Below are 27,791 nucleotides of genomic sequence, written 5' to 3' on the forward strand. Positions count from 1 at the left end.
ATCTTTTTGCCTGGAATGTAAGCTAGATTTTTTTTTAAAAAAGTATGGCGAAGAATTAAAATAAAAATTTCATTTCAAGATGTTAAAACTATTTTATTAGAGAATCCATATTCTGGTAATGCTAATATTCAAAAAGAGCTGATTCATACTAATATTCAGCAAAATTTTTATAAATAACTAATTTATAAAAAATATTTAATGAATTTATTTATTTTTTTATGTAAATAAATGAATCTGTTTTTTTAATTAAATTTATTTTGATATCTTTGTAATGCATTAATATTCATAAAATTTTCTTTTTATTATTTTTAAAAAATGGGTAAAGTATCCTAAGTTAAAGAATTTTTTAAAAAAATCTGTTTTCAGTTAAAATTTCGAAACTTGGAAGATAACAGAAAGCTTATTGAAATCATTGAGTTGATCAGCCAAATGAATTCTGAATGTCAGAAATTAAAAGATAAAATTGGTGGTTATGACATCAGATCTTTACATAGGTTTGTATGCTGATTTTCCAATCTTTTTTGTTTTGTAAAACTTTTATTTTTTTCATCTAGATGTTTACTAGTCAAGACAGCTCCAAAAGACACATGTTTTTTTGTAAAAGGTTTCAAATTTTTCTGTTAGATACAAAGAAATTTTCTTAGAGTTTTTAACTATGGAAAACTTTTTCAATTTTTGTCATAACAATGTGTTTTTTTAATGCTAAATAAATGGTAAGCATTAAATATTTATGCATTAAATATGTATTTAGTTCTAGGGTTCATCTTCTATTGGGGGGAAACCAATCATTGAATTAAATTACTTTTCCAAACATATTTGAATATAAAATGTATTTCATCCTTTGAATCAACAAGCAGAAAAACTATTCATGCACACGTTTAACATACTTCTTTGTAAGTGTATTTTAATTTGAATAATAGCAAATTGAGATCATTTAGAATGCATATTGCTTTTTAGAAATTTTATTAGAAAAGTATTTCAAATCGCAAAATAACATATTCTTTAATCTGTTTCCTAATAAATTTAACATTTTTTAAATATTTAATTTAAAGTGCACATATTAAATTTTATCTAATATTTCAGAGTTTTTAAATGATAAAATTAAAACTTTTATTTTTTATGAATTAGATATTAACTAATTTCAAAACAATAATTTAAAGACTAAGAAGGTTAAAAAAATAAGTTATTTTTTCTTCTTATCTTGTTCAAGTGTTTATATCCTTGTTATATCCTGTTCTTGATTTATGGCATTTTTTTCCATTTTGCTATTTGCAAATCATGCATAAACTATAGTTACTATAAAATATTGCTGTAATTTTTTGATATCTTTTTAATTGTAGTGACTTAGAGCGTCTGAATCAGGAAGCGAAAAGAATTACAAGAGAAAGAGATGAAGCAAGTATACGTGAGACAGAGTTCAAAGTGAAAATTAGAGAATGCAGGAAGCAGCTTCAAGATGAGATGTTTAAGGATGCTGAGAAGAAGCATAAAGACAAATGCATAGAGTTAAGGGTAAAGTAACTCATTAATTCTTAGGATAGCAAGAATTGCTATTTTCAACTTTATGAATATAAAAAATTAAAATTTGCATAATAATTCTAATTTGTAAAATTTGGTTAAATATTCTTAAAATAAAAAGAAAGTAACCAAATATTTTTTAAGTTATTATTAGTCTCTTTTACCCCTTCATAAATGTATGTTTTGTTTTCTTTTTAGAAAATTATTGACTTAAGAATACATTTTTAATAGGCTTCAAGCATGTCTAAATATTATACATTTTACTATGTAATTAAAAAAATTAAAAAAAATTAGAATTGGAATGTTAATTATTGAAAGGGAACCTCAATATGAAATTTAAATTAGTAATTGTGGATATATTTTGCATTTTTGTTGTGTGCTTTTTTTTTAATTTGGTTTAGAGCTTTGAGATAGATTGTAATAAAGCAACCAATTTCTTTTTTTTTTTTAATGAAACTGAATTTCAAATGATAAGATAAACTGCGGTGACATTTCTAAATTATAATATATATTTGCTGTTTTTATTTATTTTTTCCTTATTTTTGTAGTTAACTAATATCTATTATGTGGTTACAAATTCCTATTAACAAAAACAGTTTTTAAATATTTTATGATGTTAATAAAAGATCCTATGATTTTATTTGTTCAAAATATTCTTAAATATTGATTAAAAGGATATTGTGTTTACTTTTAAGATAAAACAAGTGTTTTTTTAAATAAAAAATAATGTTATTACTAACATACTTTTACTTGTATTTGATCTTCTCAATGTTTAATTACTGAGATTATTGTTCTTTTTCATCTACTTTTGACTAGTAGATATTGGTCAAAGTTTCTATATTTCATTCTGATTTTTCATCTAATTCTTTTCTTTCTATTTTACTCATCTTTCAGACCACTCAATTGGCTTGTGATGATTTGAACAAGTATTATGTAGCCCTAAATAAAGCCATTATGAATTACCATCAGTTAAAGATGAAAGAAATAAACAAAATCATTAAAGATTTGTGGATAAGGACATATGCTGGAAATGGTAGGTTAGCTGATTGATTTTCTGACAGATTTTATTTAAGATAATTCATTTACCAAATGAATATTTTCCTCCATAGATATTGATTACATTGAGATACAGTCAGATGAAGATGGAGACCGTGGAATAGAAAAGACTCGAAGGACTTTTAATTATCGTGTGGTGATGTTCAAAGGAGATACACCCACTGACATGAGAGGGCGATGCAGTGCTGGTCAAAAGGTGAATTTTTTCCCCACTAAAGCTTGAGAAGTTAATAGTTATAAAAAAGTGCATGAATGAGGAAACATGTTGCATATTGAAGACTAATTTTTCAAGAAATATTTGAACACATATATGTAAATGAAAATCAAATAACTTTACTTACCATTTTTTAATCCCTTTTATTATTTTTAACTTTAATATCCTAACATATTAATATTTCCTATTCAGGTTTTAGCATCCCTTATCATTCGATTAGCCTTAGCTGAGACTTTCTGTTTAAACTGTGGGATTTTAGCACTAGACGAACCCACTACAAATCTTGACCGTGAAAACATCTCAAAGCTTGCTCGAGCTCTTGTGGAGTAAGTCTGCTTTTCATGGATATATTTCTATTGTTAGATAACATATATTAGCAGTTTAATTTAATCTCTGAATATATATATATTCATAGATTAAATTAAACTGCTAATTTAATGTAATTAAATTTTTGTAATTGTCTTTATTTGTTGATTATGATTAATATTTGTTTTAATTTTTCTGAAGATTTTTTTTTTGTTATCTGCTGATGTTTAAACTAGTAAATGTATGCATTTTTTTTGTGTGTGTGTGTGTTCTATTTTGGAATTTCCACTTTTTCCTCTTACATTTTAATTAAAATAACTTATTTTTAAAATTGTGATATTTTACTTCAGCATTACTTGTTTCTGTTAAAACTATTCATATTTTATGTGTTTAGTTTACTGTCCTACAAATTTATCATACAAATGTAAATGTTGTTCACATAAAGATTTGCACTCTTAAGTTTATAGTTTACAAGTAATTTAATTTAATTTTTATTTTAATTGTTGACTTATACATTATAAGCATTTTTAAGAATTTTGAATTAAAAAATATAATTAAAAAATCATTTATAACACTACAATTTTTTATTTTGTCTTGAAAAATTTCTTAAAATTAAAAATATTCATTATGTCTTACTTTTGAATGGTCAACAGTGTATTAAATTAGTGATATATTAAAATACTCTTCAAATGACTGGATAAATCAGATGCATATATCGATTATCATGAATACTGAATTCAGTATTTAGTTTTTTAATGGGGCAAATTAAACTTGCTTTTGATTTTGCATGTCATAAACAATTTTTTGCCTCACATGTTAAAACTTATTTTGTTAATGTCTACTTTTAAATTTAATTATTTTTTTAATAAATTTACATTTTATTACTAAATATATATCTAGATTGGTTTCATAATCTCTTACATAAATTCATAATTTACAAAAATCATCACGGATTTTCCACAATAAACATACATTTTCTTTGTATATCTTATTGATGATTTTCTACAATTATTGATCTTAATTTGAATTTAATTTAATATCTTATGTTTTCTTTTTGACATTGTGTATTACTCTAAAATTCTTTCTACTCAAAGCTCCGTGCTATTCTTAATTATTATATTACCCACACTTTCACTGAACAATGGTCTTAATGTATTCATCCTCACAAAAGTGAGTTTTTAAACCTCGTCCTTTACTTATGCTTTTTTAAGTTCAAATTAAAACAACTAAAAATTGTAAAAAACTCTTATTGCAGCTATGCAACATTTATATTTACTACTTACTTTAAAAAAATCATATTCATAATTTAAAAACATTCAATACAGTAAATGTTTATATTTCAAAGTTATCTGCATTTGTTTGAAATCTCAGTTCATTCATTTATTTATCTACTTTTTAAATATGTGAATGATGATGCTTGTGCTATACATTGGCATTTGGATGCTGTCACATGCTATGATTTTTACTTTAAAAGTTTGGAAAAATTTGCAAAAACAATTATCAGATGAAATAATAATCTTGCAATTCAAATATGTCAAAAGACTATAAATATCAATATTACATTTTATGCTAAAAAATTGTATGGCATTAAAATTGATATAGAAGAAAACTTAAAAAAAAAAAATTCTAAGACATTGTCATTTTTTTTTAATGCTACAATATGCTCTAAGTGTTCTATTACAGAAACTATTACAGAAATTTGTTCTATTACAGAAAAACATGAACATTACTGCTTATCTCTAATTAACTTATAAATGAATAAATATATGCAAGTATATAACTGTATAATTTATAAAATAATTTGTAGGGGGGGGATTCCTTTTTTTTCCACTTATGTTGTTTTTTTATTAAAAATAATGGTCTATTCCAACAGTCAAAAGTATTATATAATTTATTCTTACAAGACAATTGTTTATTTATTTCATACATTTGCTGTTGTAATATTTGTATGCAATGATATTTGTAAGTTAGTCATTAACAAGTGGTCTTGTGAATTGTAAGGGAATTTAGTAGCACTAAATATGCTACATTTTGTTATTCATAAATTCAATTTTAAATAGAGAGAAGGTTAAGAATTTTAAAAACACTAATAATACTAACTCATGTGTTACTTTATTTTAAATTTAGCTTGAAATATTATGGCAAATTGAAGTAATTAGTGTTTTAAAGTATGTCTTTTCAGATTTTGCTATTACTATAAATATACAGTGATGATTATGTTCCCATGAAATTTATTCACATCAGATATTTTTGTGGTATTTTAAATAAATTTTAAAGGTACTCATTTTCTTACTATAGAATATATTTCCTTGGAGTTAAACATAGATGTTAAAAGTTTGAAAGTATCATATACTTTTGAAATATCAAAGAACTTCCCTTTCTTGTTGATTTATTGTTGAGATTAATGTTGTTTTGAGCAAATTGAAAAAAAAAATGATAAGCATTTAGTCTTACTTTTTTGTTTCCTTTGACTGGTTTTTGTTCTCTCCTATACTAAGTATCTCATAGAAAAAGTATTCTGATCATCAAAGAAACTTGAGCATCAGATTTTGACAAATAATGTTTCTGTATTTCTTGAATTTGAAACACACATTGTTCGAAATATGTTTGTTTGTGAATTTGATAATTCAAAAATGCTTTGAGCTTAGATGAATTAATTTGACATTTTGAATGAAACCCATTTCTAGGAAATATGTCAGTCTGGCTGCAAGAGTACAAGTTAATACAATAACTACAAAACATTGACAACTATATAGATAAAATATTGTTCACAGTTTTAGCATTTAACATGTAAATCTTTATCAAATTTTGAACAAATCTGTCAAAAAGGGCGACTGTCTGCTTGTCTGTGTTTTGCCATGGACATAAACATAATAGTTCAAAAGCACAGGTACTTAATTAAATGAAAATTTAGTATGTGATCTTGTAACTACAATTGTTGTTCTATACAGAATTTTAATTTCAATTTGTCAGAAAAAAAGACTTACAAATTACATATTCGATTTTTCTGGTACTTTTGTAGTAACCACATATCAACAATTAATCCAAAATAAATAGAAACAAAAATAAATGTCTAACATCTCATACTTGATTCTCTCCAAAGATTGATCTTTCATAAGTGTTGTTCACCCATTTCAAGCAATTAATGATGATTTCCTGTCCTATGTTACAAAGAACAGCTTTTACGTGCTTTGTAACATTTTTTCAAGTATAAAAAAATCTGCATATTTGTGCAGTTCATGGTCTTGCCTAAAATCCGTGGTTTTATGTGGGATGGGGAAATAATACTTTTTTGAGAGGTTATAATAGAGCATTTCAGGAAGACTGCTTCTACTAGTTATTTTATCCTATTTGGTTTGATTATGTTGAAATATTTTGTGAATTAATATTCATTTATTATGAATAGCATGATAATAATTATATAAATTTATTTGTATCAGGTATCTTTCTTTATGTTAAAATTTTTAGGATTATTTTATCATTTCGTATATTTATAAGTCATTCTTTTTTTAGCATTGTACAATCACGCTCAGAGCAGCGAAATTTCCAGTTGATTATTATCACTCATGATGAAGATTTCATCGAACTTTTAGGTAGATCAGAGACAGTGGACTACTTTTACAAAGTTTCAAAAGACAATAAGTGAGTTTTTTCTATTTTTTTATACATTATTCGGGTGCACTAAATGCTATGGTTTTCTAAATCTATTGAAATTCAAAGTTATTGTGTAATTTTAAAATTTAAAGTTTTATCTTAAAAGATAAAAAAATTTTTAAAGAAAATTAAAAATCTAGCTAAAATTTTCAAAGAATTATTCTGAAATGTTACATAGCATCTTCTTTATTACAGATGTAGAATGTAAATGTTTGGTGAAATCAGTTTTTTTCAGTTGTTTTCTACTTCTCTTTTCTAAATCTGAAAGATTTTATACAGATTTAGTAATTTATCTGGTTAAGTATCGTATTGTAACATTTTTGAGGATCTAGGGCACAAAGAGAAATGTTAAATTTGATAATTATTTACAATAAAGTCTTTTCTTTTCTTTTTTACTCAGTATCGAAAAGTGAATGCAATGTATGCTGCTAAGCTTAGTTTGATTTGCTGAACATGGATTTGTATTTGAATTATTGTTTTATAATTTCTGTGTTTGTTTTTCAGTGCCCATTCCAAGATATCTAAGCTATACATATCTGATATTCCATGAACTGCATTACCATTGTATATAACAAATATGTTTGTCTTGTATTTTCATATATATTTGTGTTTGTCTTAATGCATCTGTAAAGTTATATTTTTGTTGAATAAAATTTGGAATGCTTCTTTATGAATTATCAGCATACTTAAAATAAGATTACTAACTAAATTGTTAGTGTACTTTTGAAAGCAAATGTTTTTGCATATTCAATATTTTCCAAAACAATACAAAATTAAAATTGGATAAGTTAATTTTCTGATGCCGTAATATTGTTTGAGCTGTTACTATATGTAATTTCAATGCTTACATAGAACAATCAACTAACTTGAATGCAGTACGACTAACCCAATTTATTAATCTTTTAAAAACATACTCTCTGAAATTTTTAAATAAAAAAATGTAATACTATCATGGAAACAAGGATGCATGATATTATTATTACACTAGAATGAAAAACAAATTTACATTTTTTTAAAACCTCATTTCTTAAAAAAAGTCAGCCTTTACTAGTTTAATGATCAATCTTGTTTTATTCAGTATTTATTTATGTATGGCTATAACAGAATTAGTAGGTTCCACCTTCATGAAACGATACATTACAATTTTTCTTAATGAAATATGATGGTATTTTTTTGTTGTTACTATTGGAAATGCCTAATGTCAGTTTCTAAATCTGTAATAACAATTCATTTGTGACTCATAACTCAAGGAGCAAAGAGCATTCTGATAAAAATTCTGGAAATATTTCTTGTCTTTCATTATTAGACTTCATTTTCCTTAATCAAATCAAATTGTTAAATTTATTTAAGCCTTACCAATTTTCAATGTTGAACAATTAGACAGAGTAGAGATGAAATCGTTTATTTGTTTAGATTATTGGTACTTGTATATTAACCACATGCCATTGGCAAACATAGCCAATAAATAACACGAAATCTTTTGCGATTTTAGGGGGCAATTAATCACTATCATACAATTAATGCAGAATTACAAGATTATCTTACAGTTGCTTTTGAAGCAATCACCATGAAAATCGTTTTTTTTTTCTTTCAATTTTATAAAAACTGAAATGACATAAATTTTAGGTATGCAGTTTAAATTTTCATTTATTTTAGTTTAGTTTCAAGTTTTATTTAATCGATTTTGTTTAAAATTTTGTTATTTTTCCAATGTGTCGTAAGTTTTGATTAAATTTTTTTTTTCTATTCCATAATTTATTGATTTTTAATCAGTCTTGCTTCAATTGAATAAAAATTGAATTTTCTCTAATTGAAGCAAAACTTGAGAAAGTTCATCATCCAACTAATAATATTTATATTACTTCAAATAGCTACACATTCAAAAGTTTGAAGGTTTAAGTATTCTGGTTGATAGAATATATTGGAAAAAATGCAATATGAGAAAAAAAATCTACATATTTGACAATTCATATGGTTTATATTGAAAAATTTTACTCAGTTTGATTGCATGTATTTTAATTTTAGTGCATTTTCTTTTAATTTAATTCTCAACAATTTAATTCAATAATAAATATACTGAGTTAACTCGCAATTCTCTTTTTATTTCTTACTGACACATTACTAGTGAAATGAAAATTTCAGTCTAATGTTAACTAGTCTTTAGAATGTTATATTAATAAAGATTAACTGTATAATAATTTTAAAGTGTCAAGCATATTTTGTATGAATTTATTCATTTAATTTCTTGATGCTAATATTTGATACAATTCATTATTTTAAAAAGTTCAGTTTTTTTTTTAAATGCCAAGTCTGTTTTATGTATGTAATGTTCCTTGTGCTGTCATGCATGTGAGCATGATTACTAAAAATTCCATTGACCTGGATGAATGATATTCAAAGTTAAGTTTCATAACCAGACTTGTAAGTATGTATCAAATTTTAGAACAATTCTTTTATCTGTATGATTGTTGCTATGCCTATTCTTGTTATATCAATAGCTAAGAAATGCAATAAGCTAAATGGATGAATTTTACTGTGTGGCCTTTGCATTCAAATTCTTGATTTGTATCTAATATTTCATTCATTTGGTCTGCAAAATGTGATTCAATATACATATTCGACGTTTTTTTCTCTCTTTAGTATTATGGAATAATAATAATAATAATAAAAAAAAATTGTTGTATGATATAAGTATATATCAAAGTCAAAAAGGAGAACACTCCCACTTTACTATTTTTAAATAAATAATAGATATAAAATAGTAAACTCATAACATTCCAAGCTTTTTTTTGAATGTTCAAATAAATTAATGAGTAAACATACTCTAAAAAATAAGGACTCTCATACATTTTTCTCATAGGATTTGATTTAATATTAAAAAATCTCATCATAATGACAATAGTAGATTCAGAATAACATTCACAACGATAACGAAACAAACATAACAAGATAAAAATAACACAAATCTCAATTAGATTGAGCACATAACACATACATTTTAAGTGAAAGGAGATTTATTGCGTGTTCCGACTGACACTTAGCTGAGGGCTGAGGCGAATGGAAAGTACAATAGTATTACAACTTCAAAGAAACTCTTCAGTGTTGGCTTTTTAAAGATTAAGTTGAAATTTACTTTAGTATCCTCCCTCACATCCCAAGTCAAAAATCGAGATAACTGACATGGTAAACAATACTGTGAATAAGGTTGCTTGAGGAACTACTCTGCTTAAAGATTTTTGCTGCTTTCTGTATGAATGCCCCAGCAATGGTATGTTACTTTAATATAAAGCTCTAGTTCAGTTATTTTTCATCTTTTTAGGATACTTTATAACAAGAATGCTTCATAAATTGCCTTGATGATGTAACTGAAATTCTGCAAACACTCGAAATGCTGGAAAAAATTCCGTAAATTAATTTTTTTAAGAATTTTTTCCAAATAACTTTACTAATGATGTTTGTAATAGCATTTGGGTGAGAAATTGGGAAAATAAATTGCAATGGTTATAAACTATCTTAATTAAATCAGATATTTTTTTGTTTTCTTTTCATGATATTTATTTTTAGTGAATGTTTAGGACATCTGATTTTACTGAAATAATTGCCTTTCTTTATATTTCCTTTCGTGTAATAAATTTGGTGATAGTTTAGCTCAATTGCAATGAATGAAATTACAGGATATTGGAACTACTATTTGTAAATATCATAGCATAATAATATTTTAGGCTTAGTTCTTTTATTTTTATTATGTTTTGAAAATTTACTGATAATTTATATTGTGACAGTATGCACACACACATACAAAAAATACGTTTAGTATTTCCGGAAAGTTCGTTAATATAAATCCAGATTTTAAATTAATGTAAAAAGGGTTTTTGTGCAATAATATGTGATGAAATTGTTGAGGGAAAATAATAAAATTTTTATTGATTTTCAATTAAAATCTAGTTATAATTTTGAGAAATTCTTTTGTAGTTATCACCTATACTTATGAAATAATGATGCACTAAATTCGGCAGCTTACAATCTGTCCTGTACAGTGTTTTCAATTATTTTCTCATCATGCTTGTCACAATTTATGGAAAATATACCCGTTTATAAACATTATGATGTTATTTTTATTTATTTATTTTATTTTTGAAGAACCACATTAAAGAAATCAACCAATATAAATGAAATATAATTTTTTTAAAAATGTGTTTGTGTTTCCATTTAGTAAATGTGTTATATTCTAAATTATTTTGCAAATAAATTATTCTAAAATTTGCTTAAATTTTTTTTTAAATTTTATTTCCTACGTGAGGCATCCAAATGAAACAGAGTTGAGATTTGGTGCCATTGTTTCAGTATTAAAGAATTAATATAGTATTAAGAGATGCATATCATGTTTATATAAACTAAACTGTTAAAAAATTAAAGGAGATTTGAAAAATATAATCGAAAGACTTTTTTTTTATTATTATTGTAGCAGTGTTAACATATAGATAAAAAATTTCTAATTTATAAATTCAGTACCAAAACAATGAAAAGTATTGCAAAATATTTTAAAATTTTATAAAACTGGGGATAGAACTAACAGAGAACTAAGAACGAAAAATTAATTTTATGCATTTAAAATGATGTAGAAATGGTTTCTATGTGATAATAAGCTTCGAAGTTATTGGAAGAAAAATTTATATTACTTTTTATTTCGAAAATCATTTTCTTAGATAGCATTTACTGCCTATAAAGTGACTAGTCCAATTTGGTTGTTCAAAGATTTACTATGCAGAGCGTTTTTGAATGATTTATTCATCGCCATTTACAAATAGTACCCAGCCTATAAGCGTTTTGGTTTCACTGAAAAGATAGCATCTAATCATGGATCTATATTATAACCATTAAAGAATTAAAGTAATAAAATTGGACTTCTGGTGGAATTTTTCGACGTATTATTGAAAATACTTATCAAGCATATGTTTATTTCTGAAAACTGTTGTCAAAGAATATGAAATAAAACTTTAGTAATTTGCCATTCGATAAAAAAGATATATAATTTTTCAACGCTTCCATAAAATGTATTAATTGAATCTCATAAAAATCATAATTTTATTCATATTTTCAAGTCATTATATCGCTTAAAAAGAAATCAAAATTTGATTTTCATCTGGACTAACTGAATTGCATCATCTCAAAATACTGTCAATGAAACTAATATTTATTTAGAAAAAAAAAAACAGTGTACAAGATTTATTTTAGATTTTAATTAATGCACAGACTGTTTCATACAAAGGGGCGATTTTTACATTGTACGATTTTAAAATTTTTTGAAGATTTTCCTTTTGATTTCTTTCATTTATGCATCAATCGTGAAACATTATAAACACAATAGGTGTTGATTACCATTTTGTTTTATTTTGCCCTATGGTAATAAATCATATTTGATTTGGAAGAAAGAACCATTTTTCTTTGAACATCTAGGGGGAGTGATGGTTAGAATCAGGAAGAGATTTTCAGAAATCTGAAAGCTTCAAAAGGTCTCAAATTATTATTATTGAATAAACTCTATTTACAGCCCGTAACTTTCTCCACAGTTTTGTTACCTTAATTCCAATTACTCTTTTGCACTCGAGACCGTTTTTACTCGAGTTGCCGCAATAAAGTAAGTAGTGACTGAGAGTCACCTCTCGAGTGCAAAAGGTTAAATGCTTTTTTCTATTTAAAAAAAAGCGAAAGAGAATAATTCCAGTTAAGTAATTAAATTTTTTTTAAACTGTTTAATTTATACAATCAAAATTTTCTCCCTTTCCTAAAAAGAATCATTAACATTTTCGTCATTAAGCAAATAATAGAAGAAAAGAGATATGTAATTCATATAGAAAAAAGTTCCCAATAATTACATTTTACAAGCGTTTGATTTCTCACTGAACTTGGTCTTTGCTATTTTTCATCATTTCAAGGACCAACGTACGCCTACTTTACATGTATTCTCATATATTGCACATCTTGATTGCTCAAGCAAAAGATTTTCCTGTCTTCGTAGAGTACTATTCGGAATAAAATGTCTTTGCAAACTGACCATTTTGAGGAACCTAAGCTGTGATCATCGTTTAAAAGAATTGTCTGATAAAACAATTTTTGTCAGTTCACAACTATTGAAGAAGAATAAAATTTTTTTTTTTTTTTGAACTACATAATGCCGATGGAAAAGCGATGTTTTGTGACAAGAGAATGAGTGATCACTTCTTTTTTTTAATAATATGTGATTTGATTTAAGAACAAAGAAGTACCGGACAAGATTTCGCTAATGTTGATTGCAGGTTTTAGAACTACTTTGCTACAAAAGCAGATAGAACCTAGGGTCTGTTTGTCTACAATTTCTTGAAGCGCCAGCTTGGAATGTTAATTATTACTCTGGTCAACTAATGAGTAGTCCATCATCATCCTTACTAATTCTAGACATTAAAAAGATGTTGTATCTTTGAAAGCTATTTGTTGATACGACGTCTTTTCAAAATGTCTCTTCTGTCTTAGCACAGTTGTGTCCAAGTTGATTTTCTATTTTTCTTCCCAATAAAAGACATAATGTGCTCTGCATTCCAGTTTAGAACACGGAATGCGCACGTTCTTTTAACCACTCTCTCCAACAATTTCAAGGTTCAATGGCGCAAAAGAAATGTTTCATTAGAAACGCCAAACCTGATCTTGGCTCATTTCGTGTACAAAATTCACTAAACCCGCCATCTTGAGACATGACCGACCTACATCCAGCGTATTCCAGAGAGGAATTCACTAACGCTCAGTTATGTATTTGGTTGGGAATACCATGATGTGCCATTTGCCGTGTGATGAGATGTTTTACTACTCGAAGACGGGTGATATAAGTGAAATCCACTGGCATGATGAGCGTATAGTTGCTGCTGCTGCTCAGGGCTGAGGCTCTGTTGCGAATGTGAATGTCCATAGGTAGCTGGATCCAAACTACCTGGGTGTACAAACACCTGTGGTTTCAAAGGAAGATGCTGCAATGCACCGTCCGATACGTAGTGGTGCATATGAGGGATAGCTGCTGCTGCAGCCGCAGCTGCAGCTTCACTAAATGCAGCTGTGTCTGATATACCAGGATGAAACTTGTCTCTCGGTGATACTGAAGCTGGGGGTGTCATAGCAGAGTAAGTGTCCATATAACTGGTAACAGTGACAGGGGCTGTCGAATACCCAGCTGCTATGACGCCGTAAGATTCAGCTGCCATTTTGCTGGGCAGCATGAATTGATTTTGGTCCGGATAAGGTTCGTTAGAACCGCTTCCAGGCGGTGTAGGCAACGGTCCTTGCGATTCATAGTAAGTCGGCCTACTGATATGGGTACCGGACCTGATCACAGATTCCCTATTGACGTAGATTTGTCTGAGTAGAGAAGAGGCTGGGAGAGTGGTTTGTGGTGCACCAATCCACTGGATGGTCGACCTCTGCTGTTGACCTTTACCCAGATCCTGACTGTCCTGTGTAGAAGAAGAAGGTAAGTGTTTGTTCATCACATCTTCCAATTCTTTCACTGACATTGCAGAACCGCTAGAAGAATTATAGGCTGTTCTGGTACTAGCACTATTGCTGGGTGATCTCTTCCACGGTCGATCTATTTTGTCATTGCCCAGATCACCTGCTGATGGCGGAGTAGAGGACCTGTGCGAGCCTGTCCTGTCTGGAGTGACCCGATCCACGCCATTATCCAGAGGGCTGGTGGCATTAGCTAGACTAGAGAGAACATTATTGTTCGAGTCGGGTGGACTCTTTCTGTCAGTGGTTGGGTCACCCAGAATTATGTGATGATGTTGTTGCCCATTGCTGAGGAGCCGCCGTTTTTTGACCCTACTATGCGTTTGTCCATCGATGCAGACGTGATGATTCGAGTGTTTTGATTCTGGATATCTCGCCATATCGACAGACAGATCTAACTGTTTTGGTTCCATCTCGAAACCGTTGAGATTAACTGTAGAGGATTCTACTTGAATTGAACATCTTTCCTAGAAATGAATCATAATTGAAAAATATTGTAAGTATAAATAAATATTTTAAAATTAAATACTCTCTTCAGATTATAGTTGATTAACTTTACTGTTCGATTATAATGGTTAGATTTTTACGTTTACATAATTGAGTTCAGTCTAAATATCATTAGCAGAAATTTGTAAAAATATAGTTAAAACATACAGAAAAAAAATTGTAGTTTCATTTGCGACATAATATTTTTGTTTGCTCTTTGTATATTTACTATCGAGTTTTATTTAGGAAATCTAATTAAGATATCTTATAGAAAGTGCCGATGTAATTAAAAGTTGGATTTCAAAGAAAACCGAATGTATATATTTTTATTTAATGGAGAAAGAGAGACTTACTCCAGCTGTTCTGAGTGGATCTTTGACCAGCTGAGAACCATCGCCACTCGTCGTCGGTGCGGGTTTAGGTGTGCCGTCTCTTGAAGAATTTTCGTCTGCAATGGAAGAAATAAAATGTAATTGGTTCCAAACTGAGCAAAAATGAAAAATATTTTATAGTGATTCTTAATTATAAATAACTTATTTGTGATATGATTTGCGCTACTGAGTTATTAATTATGGAATGACATTTTGTTATTCTTATACATTATAGCGATAAAAATCGCTACTTTTATAATTCAATCTTTGGTTAACAACTAAAAATTAATGACTGAATATTTACGGCATTGTTATTTCTGTTATCTCGTATATCAAATATGGAAGGAGGAAGTATTGTAAGCTGTCAAAAATTTGACCTCTAGATATTGATGAATCTTCATTTTTAAATAAGAAAAAGCGTGGTTTGGAATTCTGTTTGTGCGTCTACATGCATAAATTTTTACTTTCTCGTATACGTAGAACAGAGAAAGTATAGAAATCGTCAAAAAATTCGAACTCGAGATTTCGTCAAATCTCTATGTTTTTGACCTCTCTGAGTTCAATCAACACATTTTTGAAAAATGTCCGTCTGTTTGTCTATGGCAAAGATAACTCGTAACCGTTTTGATCTAGAAGGCTGAAATTTGGTACACGGTCTTTATTCCAAATTTGTAAATTTCTATCAAATTTTGTGCAATATCCGCTTGGAAGAAGTCTGTCTGTCCGGCCTTTCGAATATAATTTAACAAGAGGAAGATAGCTACATAGATTGAATTCGATACACAGAATTAACATCTATAGTCTCAATAACTGTCAAATTTTGAACCAAATCCAACAAGGGATTGACCGTCTGCTGGTCTGTACTTTTAGAAACGAGTAAACGCGATGACTTAAATGTATCAAATTTGGTATGTGATTTTGTGACTACAAGTGTAATTTTGTGTCACATTTTTGTTTTTGTCGGTTGGGAAAAACACATCTATTGTAAAACACAAATTCGATTTTCTCATACTATTAAATGCGTTCCAGGGATTAATCGCCAAAGTACTTGCCAAGGATGACACTAAAGATTTAGCAAAAAAGCTAAATTCACCCTAAAAATTGATATTAGATAACTATTGTACGTCAGTACCATCCAAGGCTGTACCATTCTCTGGGATAATACCATTATTTGAGAGTATGCGAGAAAGTTATGGGGAGACCACACCCACTGGTTAAATGAGGAAATTCAATAAAAGCATCATGGCCAAGTCAACAATGTAGGCATTATTGGCTGTATGTACAGCAAATCAACAACACACTGAGCTAGACAGGTATAATTTAGTACGTGGTCTTTATACCAAATTGTGAATCTTTTATAGTTTGGATAAAATCGGCCCGAGTGTAGATTGTTTGTTTATCCGTTTGTGTGATCATAATAATAAAGGTTAATGAAGTTTAGAATACAGTTTTGTCTTTAAAATTGTTGATCTATATTAAATTTTAGATCCAGTTCGCCAATGAGAGAAACTTCAAAATGTGTGCTCGATTCTTTATACAACGAAGATATATTACCACAACATTCAACATTTTGAATTTAAGACGAAAGGATAACACTGCTGACAGCTTCCTTTGAAGTACGGTGAAAGTAATAAATACGAATAGTTAGATATTTCGTATTTATATAAGAAACATTTTCATAGGTAGACAAAATTTCTTGGCTTCAATTTACCTCTCGTGTCTGCGTCCGGCGATGATTCCCTTTCGGAATTGCCAGGATCATCCGGTTTGAGGTTCCCGGAATTCGGCATCTGGCTGCAGTCCAGAATGCAGTGCTCATACTCGATACCACTAGAAGAAACCAAAACGAGTGAGACTCTGAATGTTTTTTTTCTTTTAACAAATATGTGTTTTGCTTGTTTTTGCATAGAGTCGTATTTAAAATTTCGTCCCGTTCCGTTTTTATACGACTGTCTTTCATAGAATCGGTAGGTAAGTCATATCACTGACTCTCCGACCCGCCCGAAGGCATAGGGATAGATAATACGGAGTGATCGCACTGCCGCAACAGCAACACTGGCGGGGAACTGGGGTTGAGTCTTAAGTGCCATCACCGGCCAAGGTGCAACCCTTACCTAAGGAAGTACGTCTCTTCATCGATGGGAGGAGCCAGACCCCCACCTTTTCGTGTACCCTTTAGGGTAGCGAGTTCCAAAAACCATGCCGAAAGCATCTCATCCTCATTACGAGATGCCCCCGGGGGGGACAGCATCGTTAGATAAATAAAAAGGTTGTGTACACAACTTATATTCTTTCTGAACTCCATGACAAAGATGCATTGCGATTTTTCAAATACATCCGATTTTGGCGAAAAAAATGTAAGTAATATAATATTTCGATGCCATTCGTATAGCTAGAATTCTTTTCAGGACGTGTTCAGTTTAATTTCATGAAATTTTCACATATGAAATCATTTTATTTCTTTTGTTATAGCCTCAATTTAAAATGTTTATTATCATTCTTTGGTATCGATGTCGGTCAAGTTTGATTTTGGACCGGACTAATCTAGGCACGATTCTAACTCTCATATAAAATGAATAATTATTTACGAGTTTACTTTGACGATCAGCTGGTTCATCAAGGTTAATGCTTACTAAAACTCCAATTAAATATTTTGTGGAACTTGGGATTAATGGCATATAATCATAATAATTTTCAAAGTATTTTTTTTAACTTCTGATTTTGAAACTTCAAACTTCATATCACAATAATTCGAAATAGAACTAACATATGATAAATAATCATCTCAAACAGTTTATGAATTCTTTGTTGAATCAGAACGACTTCGCATTTCCAAAACAGAAAGTGTTTTGGTCTACGTTTAATTGAATATTAGCAAACTGATTTAGGATGATACGTATCATATTTAGCTAAATACGCATGAATATTTATTTGCTAAAATCTGTAGTGCAATTCCTTGGTCCTCCAAGTAATAAGTGAACATTTTCGCATGCTGATGACTTATTGAAAATATATCTGTGGTTATACTGGATTCCCTATTAATGTTATTAATGTTGAATTTTATTTTTTGCACCGATTTTGTTCTGTATGACTCAGTTGTGAATCGCGGGGCACAGCTGTAGTAGCATAATTAATCAAGGTAATCCTAATATTATTTTGTGGAAGTGCCCTACATTAGAAAGGCAGCAAACTTTTTTTTTTTTTTTTGTATATCAAAAGAAATGGAATGGAATTGTTTAAATCACAGTATGTACTATTATACAAACAGATTTTTTCTGTCGCATAACAGTACATAATGATTAGTAAAATATCTTTTGTCGAAGAAGTGATGACACAAACTCACCTGAGAACGTAGTTGACGCAAATTATACTCTGTTCATCCGAGTTCTTGGAATTGCAGATGACAGTGGCGCAAGTCTGCATCCAAGTGTAGCCGCCACTTTTATTCATGAGACGATAGTAGCCACTCATCACTTGACCCTTGTTGATTACTGCAACAAATTACATCGTAATTAAATTTTTTCATTTTTGTGTACAATACTATTACTATTTAATTAAGCTCTTTGATATTAATAAAAAAGTGAAGGCAAAATAAAAAAAAATGAAATGTTTTATCATACAGATTGTTGAATTAATTATATAAGGATTTTATTTTTTTTGAATTTCTGAATTTAATCATTGCAATATATTAAATGAGGTTACGTGCAAGAAGACACGATAGCTTGTTCACAAACTTTTGGAAAATTCAAAAGAAAGGAAGTTATTCAAAGAAAGAATTTGGATAAATGAGAAAAATAATGGTGGAGATGAAATCATAACGAGTTAAGAACATCGTTAGAAAACTGGTAAAATGTAGGTCATGAAAACCATAATTCCATAACTTTCGGCAGAGATGCCAGAATGGAAGGTTTCATTAATCAGGTTTAGTTTAGTTATATTAACGTTTCGTTTTTAAAGTAATACCAGGGCTCTTTTGGGGCGGACGTCGTTATTTTAAATCGTGGTCGGATGATGAGGACGACATTTGAAATGGCACCCCCTCCTCTCCAAACTCCTGCACCACACCGGGAGGACGTTTGGGCCTGACGGATTTAGACCTGCTTTCATGACGGTTCTTTGGTAGAATGGAGTTTGGAACCTGAAATCCTCCGGTTCCAAAGCCGAGACCTTACCACCAGATCACCACTATACCTTTCATTAATCAGGAGTGGGTGGCTTTAGGGAATACTTGCTCCATTGCAAGGCAGCCCTCAATTTTTGCTATAATTTCCATGAATTTGAATAGCGATAAATGTTCTGAACTGTTTACTGATAAAAGAATCAAGGTGGCAATCTTTATATCTAATGAATTTGCTAAACGATATCTAATTCTTTTCTTCATGCATTTCTGAGAAGAAATGACCGATGTATTTATCCAGCATATAGAACTGTTGATGTTGCATGAACCACTGTGCATCTCTACTGGGAGCACAGCGGCTGGGTTGAGATATATTTTGAACTATCACACATTTGCATGGAGGCATCAACTGAACCAGGTTCTTTCACAAGACGTGTCATGACTGCAGACAAGATATGTTAATTCCTGGAGTATAAGAATTGATATTTCCTCATGTAAAAGACAAATCAATGTGTAATCGCAACTCATTGAGGCTTACTCTAAATACAGTGAACAGGGTGTAGTGGCAAGGTAGTGTTATCCATGTCGTTAGTTTTAGGGGACAAAACATTAGTGTTTATGCCTCTTTTTAAAGAGAACTATCATGAAGGGTTGAAGTATAATGCCCTATTCTGGATTCCATTTATTTTTACTAAACTATTAATGACGACTCTGAACAAAAATCACATTACACCCTGTTGCATTTTATTTTGTTCTACCACTGAGTATGAACAGCTATCGCAGCCGGATAACTAGCCAACGAGGATTATTTTTGCTAACTGGTAACTACGCAAGAACGTGATGGATCTCTTAATACAGTATTGTCTTTTCCCCCAACGAGGCAGACTTCTTCAGGTAAGGTTACTACATTGTCCAGTAATCCAAATTTGTGATACCTTACAACTTGGTATCTTTGATGCTACTAAGGTGGTTGTATATGACTATTTACTTGCGAGATCATTATACCAGTTCCCTAATAACTGCCGGTTTTGCACTGTTTGATTTCGCACTGCTGTTTCTCCGATTTGCCATTTAGTAATCTTTCAAAAGTTTGCACACGCAATAATAAATCACATTTGCTTAAAAAAAAAACACCCTGAAAATAATTAAATGAATAAGTCTATAATTGTGTAATGTGTTCAAACTACTTTTAGCATTAACGATCACATGACAAATCAAAAAATGTCTTAAAAAATTATTTCAAATTTTGTGGCAAAATTTTTTTGTTGAATTCATAGAATAGTACTCACAGTCAATGTGACATTTCCTGAGCTTCTGTACATCTTGTCCGTGGCACAGTGTGTACATGTTTTTGCCCGTTAGCTCCTCCGCTGTATAGTCCAGAAGATCAGATACCCTATAACAAAGAGAAAAAAAAAGTATATCAGTAACATCTGTAATATCAAAGAATCGACCCTTCAGCTCCAACTACTGTATCGATGTCGCCAATTGTTATTTCATTTGAAAGTTCGACGTTAGATTAATATTGTGGTTTGCAATTATGTCATGAATTTTCTGAGTTTGATTTGAGAATTTTAAAATTATGCAGGACATTCTGGTCGATTTTGATGAATTCTGCTTGTGCTACGATGACGGATCAGTCAAAAACTAAAGAAATAAATTTAAATGAACTGATTAAGATAACATACCTTTCTGCAAAATAATTTGATCATACGAGAAAATGTAGCTTTAAAAAAATAACCTTAGAGACTGGAAAATATTTTTATAAAATGAAGCACCGAGTCTTTATAAAAGAAGGAAAATGTGGTTTTTATATAAAAGTATCTTGTTTTTAAGGAGCCATGAAATACTAACCTGGGTTCGCAATGTGCCACCCTGAACTCGAAGGTGAGTCTCGTGACAAACATGTCGCTCTCAAGTCTCACCTCATTTATAGAGGGGGGAGGGAGGGCGATCGCCATAGCCACCATCCCCATCACGTTCACCGCTCCCTGCTTCCCCCTGCCTGCGTGGCCACCGAAACTGTAATGCGGTCGCATGTGGGACAGAACCAGGACAACCTGCAATACATAAGAAAGGGCTTAGTTCTTATGCATATAACTTGACTATATCAAGGTATTTTAAAAAAGTTATATAATAGTAATCCACTTTGGCGACCAGCTTATTGACTTCACAAGTTGTTAATTGATAAATATGGGATGCATTAAAAAAAAAGAAAAACGTCTCACCTTATTGTTTGATACAACTGAAAAACACAAATTCAGTTAAATAATTTACAGCAAATTAAAAAGGATATATGTTACGAAATAAAAGCGGAAATGAAAATCCTACAAAAAAATACGATTGAATGGATGAGTTTGTGTTCCATCATAGCAGAAAATGTATTAAATTGAGTTAAAAATATTATTAAAATTAAGGGAAAATACTGAAATAAAATTGATATAATTAAAAGAGTAATTTTTTTAACTCTTAAGATAACATAGAGAATATTTTTATAAGGTAATTTTTTTGAAAGATATGAGCATCAAATTTTGTTGAAAAATCATGACGATTACTTAGTTGGCAATGGTTAACTCTAATTTTATGTTCAATTAAACTTTCTTCTTTGTTGAATTATTTCTTGATATCTTTTATACTTTCCTCTGACTGAATACACTTTTTAGTGACACGACGAACCATGTCTAGAACATTTCTAATGATATTTTGCAACTTCATTAATTAGCTGAGCAATGTAACTGTAAAAATGAAAGAATCTGGAGATTTATTTACGTTTGATTGTTGCCATTCGGCAATAAGTAATAATCGCTATTTTTGTGTCTGGTACGTTAGGTTTTTAAATATATATATAGAGAGAGATTTAGCCTACTTAATGGGAATTAATTCTTGAGGAAATATTAGTTATATGTAGTTTTTCATTTCACGTCCACAACTTTATGAACTAGTTCAAATTTTTAAGGATTATACATCTCTTTTATTGAATTTATTGAGTTTTTAATATTATATTAAAAACTCAATTTCATTAACTATGGCTTCTGGAATGTTTTTAAACCTAACAGTAATATCAGAATGCTTGCTAAGCGGGCACCGAAATAGAGTTTTGGGGAAAACCTAAGGGTATCTATCGGTAGGACAAAGAAATCGAATTTAAAATATAGTTTTGAAATGATTATTATTATTGATCATGAAAATGCTTGTAGATTAGATATTATCTGCAAACTATACGAAAAAAAATCGCCAAAATACACTACAGATAAGATAATTGGACTTAAGTAGTATCAAATTTGGCAACTAGTTACTTCTTGGATAATAGGTTAGTCGTTATAAAAGAATTTCCAAAATTTTGATTAGTTTTTCAATTATAAAAAATAATTGAAATTTTATTTCTTTTTCTCAGTAACTTCGAAGCACATTATTTCTCTAAAACCTTTTTTTTATTATTATTTTAAAATTCAAGACATCAACTTTTATGAGACATCAATTTTATTTCCACGCAGTTTGTTCTTTAATTTTTGTAATTTTTTCAAAACTAGTTTTACATACAATTCTGCAACAAGGTTTTGCTACGCATGATTGAGTGCAGCAAAAAGCAAGAATTAAAAAAAAAAAAAAATCAATAGGAATATTTTCAGACCTCTCGGGCCACTAAACAGAAATAAATATTAGTTTTTTTAGTTTATTATTCTTTAAGATAATCAAAACATTGGATTTTTTTTCCCTCGTGATAATATTTATGTTGGCATAATTTTTGCAGATTGCATGATGTAAAATTCGCTACGCACAGAATGTAACGGTTAATTCAATGAAGCCTACAGTATTTATCATTCTATAATGTTTCAGATTATAAGTTCGAATATTTTTATTTTCTGCTATCCGAGTGGTTGGAACTAAAAACATTGTATGATGTGTTATGAATTTTTGTAAATATATCTGTCTTAAACTTTATAGCTATTGCTAATATAAATATTCTGATGATGTTGAAGAAAAAATAAAGAGGAATTCTTTTGATGTTACGCTGAATATGGGAATAATCTAAGGATAGTATCGATGGTTCAAGTAGTTGGCAACTACGATGATATAACTGTACTTTAACTCCCCAATATCTTGGGAGTTAAAAGTTGATTGTTTCCAGTTTATTCCGCGAATCAAATTATTACTTTCATTTGTTTTGTGTACTAGAAACTTCATCAAGAATATTTTACATTTTTGCTTTCAAAAAGTAATTAAATACACGAAATAGTACTCAATATTTTATTCTGCATTAAAACACATATAAAAAATTCATAATAAGGGGGCAGCATCAAAGAAATTCTTTTGCACTGAATTTTTACAGAATGCAGTTCAGTATGAATTAAACAAACTTCAATAGCGATACAGAATCTTTTTTTTTGTTTGATCTTATTGATAACTCTTTAAAGAATATTTTTAAAAAAATCCATAACTGCAGATCATAAATCAAAATGGGTAGTTTAAAGAACTTACCCTATACCCTGAACTCTTAAAGTGGCATCCCCTCTTCGTGAGAGTGGACTTCATCCGGACGCAGAAGGAGCGGTCCATTCCTTTGTAGAGGGTGTTGCTGTTCATCGTCATCACAGGGACTATTGAATAAATTGAGCCTTTCAGATTTTATCTATTTTTATCATTCATTTATTTTTCTTCATGAAAATGATAAATGATTTATAAATTCGCAAGAGAGAGGAACAAACTAAAATTGGTGCTTCCATCTGCTATCTTCATCGGCTACTAATATGATAAATCTGTTAAGAATTGTCGCCTGGTTAAAAAAAATTGGCTTTTAAAAAGTTGGTTTCATATGAAACTATTCCCTTGAAAGTGGCAAAGGGCTTAAGTTGGAATACATGCATTGTAAAGTTGAAAATTTATTCGTTTAACTAACTGGTGGTTGTAAGTATTGAGTAAAATAAATATTAAAGAATCCTCCAAACTGGAATTAGTTTAAAATGAAAAAAAATTTTTTTTTGAGTGGCTATTGATGAATCAATCATTTAAAGTCGAAATCAAGAAGCTGAAATTCATATCAGTTTTAGGAAAGAATTACTATTTAAGTTCTATCTAGATCATCACAAAATTCGGAAGTGACTTTTTAAAATCGCTTTAAAGTTTATTTTCATAAAAAAACAAACAAACAAAAAAAACAGGAATAATTGGCAACTGCTAATACATCCTATCTCTACAAGTAGAATAAATATGCATTTCTATTATGCCTCTCGGGACTATTATAATTAGCAAGAATTTTTAAAAACACTTTTAAAAAGCGACATAATGTTTAATTAAAGAAACATTTTATCTTTGATCTGTATTTGATTTGGGGCTTCTTTCACCTTTAATGAAGCATATGCAGGAAGTTTCACAATTTATAGAACTTTTTTTATTGTTAAATACGGCTTTAAGAATATAATTTTTTTCTCAACTGAACAAACGATATAAAAATATTCTTATTAACTAATAAGCTATGAAGGATAGTTTTGAAGTGGGGAAAAATAAAACCGCTGGACAGAAAAATTAAGCAACGGATATAAACTCTGGATTTTGTAAACTCACGCGGTCTGTCCAGGTTCGGTGTGGAAACTCCAGGTGCGGAAGACGAGGACCCATCATCGGAAGCCACGGATCCAGGGCTGGAAGCCATGTTCTGGGACTGAGACTGGGCGAGGTTAATACCCAGCTGCTCTGCCAATTCAGCATGGTCCTGCTGGTGGATGTAGTCGAACACACTGCTGCCCGTCATCTCTACCTGAAATGGAAACTTTTTTTTAGTACAAGTGCACTATCGTAGCGACTTAGGTATATAAGTCAAAGGTCCTTGATCCATGGAGACGAAAAAGACAGTGCATCTATGCCGAATTTGAAATGATAATGTCTTATTTCGGGCCATTTATACTTGCTTACTTATGATGACTTGGGATGAAGTTTCACATTATGCTCTGGGCGCCACCTATCCACGTTACGTCATTGTATAAAAACACTTTTAAAATGTTCGTATGTACAGCGAATCTTAATTGTAGACCAGAATTAACATAAAAATTAAAATAAACGAAATAAATTAAAACACAAAATCTTAATTTTGTAATAAATGCACTTGGATGTTTGAATTTATTTTCTTATTTACATGCAATTCCATTTCTATATTAAATTTTTATATTATATATATATTAAAGTTGTGGGATTGCGTATATTAAAGATGTATATTTTTCTAGAAAACTTGTAAACTGGAAAAAAAAAACTTTTTTTCCCTCCCTCTCTCTCTCTCTCTCTTTTTTTTTTTGTAATGTCAGTTTATTTACCAATGTTTTGATAATGAAAGATATGTTGCCAGATTTAATGACAACAAATTATATCAGATTAAAGTCATTTTGAAATTTATTCCCAAATGTAATAACAAACGGAATTTCTGGAAAATACTGGAATTTCGGAAAGAACATTCATACTAATGAATTATTGATTTTTCTCATTGAAAAGATTACTAGAAAATTTATATTTGAAATTACATGAAAGTGTTCCATCTGAAGATTAACATGTTGACTTTTTGAAAAGAATAGTTTTCTGCATTTCTGACTCATGTCTGTGATGCACACCTGTCTTATTAGATGTCCTTTGAATCAGCAGAGAATGATGCATCTAATTAGATAGAAAATGTGAATCATAAGCAAGAGTAATGACAACGGATATGCTACAGAGTTTTATTCTGATTCGTCTTGATAGTTATACTTATGTTGATTTTGATGATGACGGCACTTATTATGAGTCTGCAAAGATTTCTATTTCTTTGATTTAATAAAGTATATTTAATATCTTCAGAATTTTTTTTTGTGAATATTTTTTTGTTTGTTTGTTTGTATCATGTGTTGCAAATATCGAGAAATTTCCAAATAATGTACATTTTTTATTTGAAACGAAACATTTTCAAAACATGTTTCCTTTGTTCTCAGTTTGTGCATAAAAAAAATCCAATGATGATTATAAATTATTTGCCTGTTGAATATATATACATATATTATTTATCGATTTCATTTTAAGCCAAATCCTGTAGCATGAAGCTTTTACTTTGCCGTTAATATGACCATACTGCAAAGTTTTCTAAAGCGCATTCTAAAGGATCCTGACTAACTATAACTTTGGATAGAGTTATTAATCTGAATAAAGTGAAAGAAAAGCTTAAAATAAATTCATCGATATCTTCAAAAAGGAAAGAGAAAGATTTTTCTCCATAAAAAGAAAATATCTAAACAAATAAAAAAATGGTTGTTGTTGCTTATCCTCAAAAGATTTGACATATGTCAAATCAACTCCAGTAGGTTGCACACGCCAAAAACTCTATAAAACTCGAGTGATCGAATGTTAAGTCTCCTTTAGAAAGTCCGATGCAACCCAGAATGTTATCCGGTAAAGCTTTTTGTTCACGGCATTTCTTACAAGAGGGATGGAAAAATGGAATTACAAGTGGGAAAAAAAATAGTAAAAAAGGTATTAAAATATCATTAATTTTTTATGTCAGTTCATGCGAACCAATATGGTACTTTCGAAAGTGCTTGAAGGTTATTTACCTGTGAGAGGCCCAAATAGATGGAGACGGTTTCTGATATGTAAAGGAACCGCCCGTCCGCACTCAAGGCAAAGGCAAAACCGTCCAGAGACTGAAAAAGAAAATATATGCTATGTTAGTATTTTGAGAAGCAAGCACAATCGCAAATTCATTGAAGCTACCATGTATTTCTAGAGTTTCCAGGAGTTCTGTGATGAAGTCAATTTATGCTGATATGAACAATTTAAAATGACTCGCCTTATTTTTGATTACTAATCGGCCGTGAGAAATTAATCTCCACATTTTCATATCAAAATTTGAAATTCAGTTCATAGTTTACAGAAAGCTAAAAAATATTTCGGTCATTTTCTGTTTCGTCAGCATATCAAGCTTCGTTCAATCAAAATTAGGGCCATTGTAATTTTGAAAAGTTAGAAATTTCAAAATTTTGCTTGAAAAATCATTTAGGAAGATCGACGTTCTTTTTTTTTTTTCCATTTATTTTGATTGATAGAGTTCTCGAATGAAATCGTGTTTTATTCCTCGTAGTTTATCAGAGAGCAAAGAAGTTCTAAAATTAGTCAGCCATATTTTCATAGATTGTGTTGATAATTTTTATTCTTTCACGAGCGGGAAATTTTAAAATCCTTCATTCTTGATACTTTTTTCATCCTACAAGCTGCAATGTCGTAGACTGGCTATCATAACAGTTCATTGAGAATCTGAAGTATACTTTCAAAGTATTTGATTGAAGACAATGTAAAATGCCTTGAAACAGATTTAATCCTGAAGTCATTATAAAGAACCTTTCATCTTACGTACATGAAGCATTTGCAATTCTCATTGATTATCTATGGGTGCATGAATATTCTCAGGGATATACTTTAATTTTCTGGTTTTGATGGTTATATTTACGAGCAGAAATTTCGCATCAAAGTGCATTATTGAAGTTTTCATTTGCACGCCAGTAATTTGATATTCAAGGAAAGGGCA

At 29.8% G+C, this 27,791-nt stretch overlaps 2 protein-coding genes across 5 annotated transcripts in view; one reads left to right on the plus strand and one right to left on the minus strand.

Moving 5' to 3' along the window:
• Positions 1-7,416, plus strand: part of LOC129968757 (DNA repair protein RAD50-like) — a 48,069-nt gene extending 40,653 nt beyond the window's left edge. For all 3 annotated transcript variants that reach the window (XM_056082981.1, XM_056082980.1, XM_056082982.1), the window contains exons 32-38: positions 367-494; positions 1,341-1,512; positions 2,413-2,551; positions 2,628-2,770; positions 2,981-3,114; positions 6,608-6,736; positions 7,253-7,416. In XM_056082981.1, the coding sequence (XP_055938956.1) occupies positions 367-494; positions 1,341-1,512; positions 2,413-2,551; positions 2,628-2,770; positions 2,981-3,114; positions 6,608-6,736; positions 7,253-7,298 (891 nt within the window). In that variant the 3' untranslated portion in view covers positions 7,299-7,416. The remainder of the gene's footprint in view (positions 1-366; positions 495-1,340; positions 1,513-2,412; positions 2,552-2,627; positions 2,771-2,980; positions 3,115-6,607; positions 6,737-7,252) is intronic.
• Positions 7,417-11,897: 4,481 nt separating this feature from the next.
• Positions 11,898-27,791, minus strand: part of LOC129968806 (protein trachealess-like) — a 251,748-nt gene continuing 235,854 nt past the window's right edge. For both annotated transcript variants that reach the window (XM_056083069.1, XM_056083068.1), the window contains exons 4-12: positions 26,821-26,910; positions 24,818-25,010; positions 23,735-23,853; positions 21,110-21,315; positions 20,545-20,651; positions 18,482-18,629; positions 16,850-16,968; positions 15,121-15,215; positions 11,898-14,748 (exon numbers count right to left, since the gene is read on the minus strand). In XM_056083069.1, the coding sequence (XP_055939044.1) occupies positions 13,528-14,748; positions 15,121-15,215; positions 16,850-16,968; positions 18,482-18,629; positions 20,545-20,651; positions 21,110-21,315; positions 23,735-23,853; positions 24,818-25,010; positions 26,821-26,910 (2,298 nt within the window). In that variant the 3' untranslated portion in view covers positions 11,898-13,527. The remainder of the gene's footprint in view (positions 14,749-15,120; positions 15,216-16,849; positions 16,969-18,481; positions 18,630-20,544; positions 20,652-21,109; positions 21,316-23,734; positions 23,854-24,817; positions 25,011-26,820; positions 26,911-27,791) is intronic.

This window comes from Argiope bruennichi, chromosome 5, assembly GCF_947563725.1.
Source record: "Argiope bruennichi chromosome 5, qqArgBrue1.1, whole genome shotgun sequence".
Taxonomy (NCBI): Eukaryota; Metazoa; Arthropoda; class Arachnida; order Araneae; family Araneidae; genus Argiope; species Argiope bruennichi.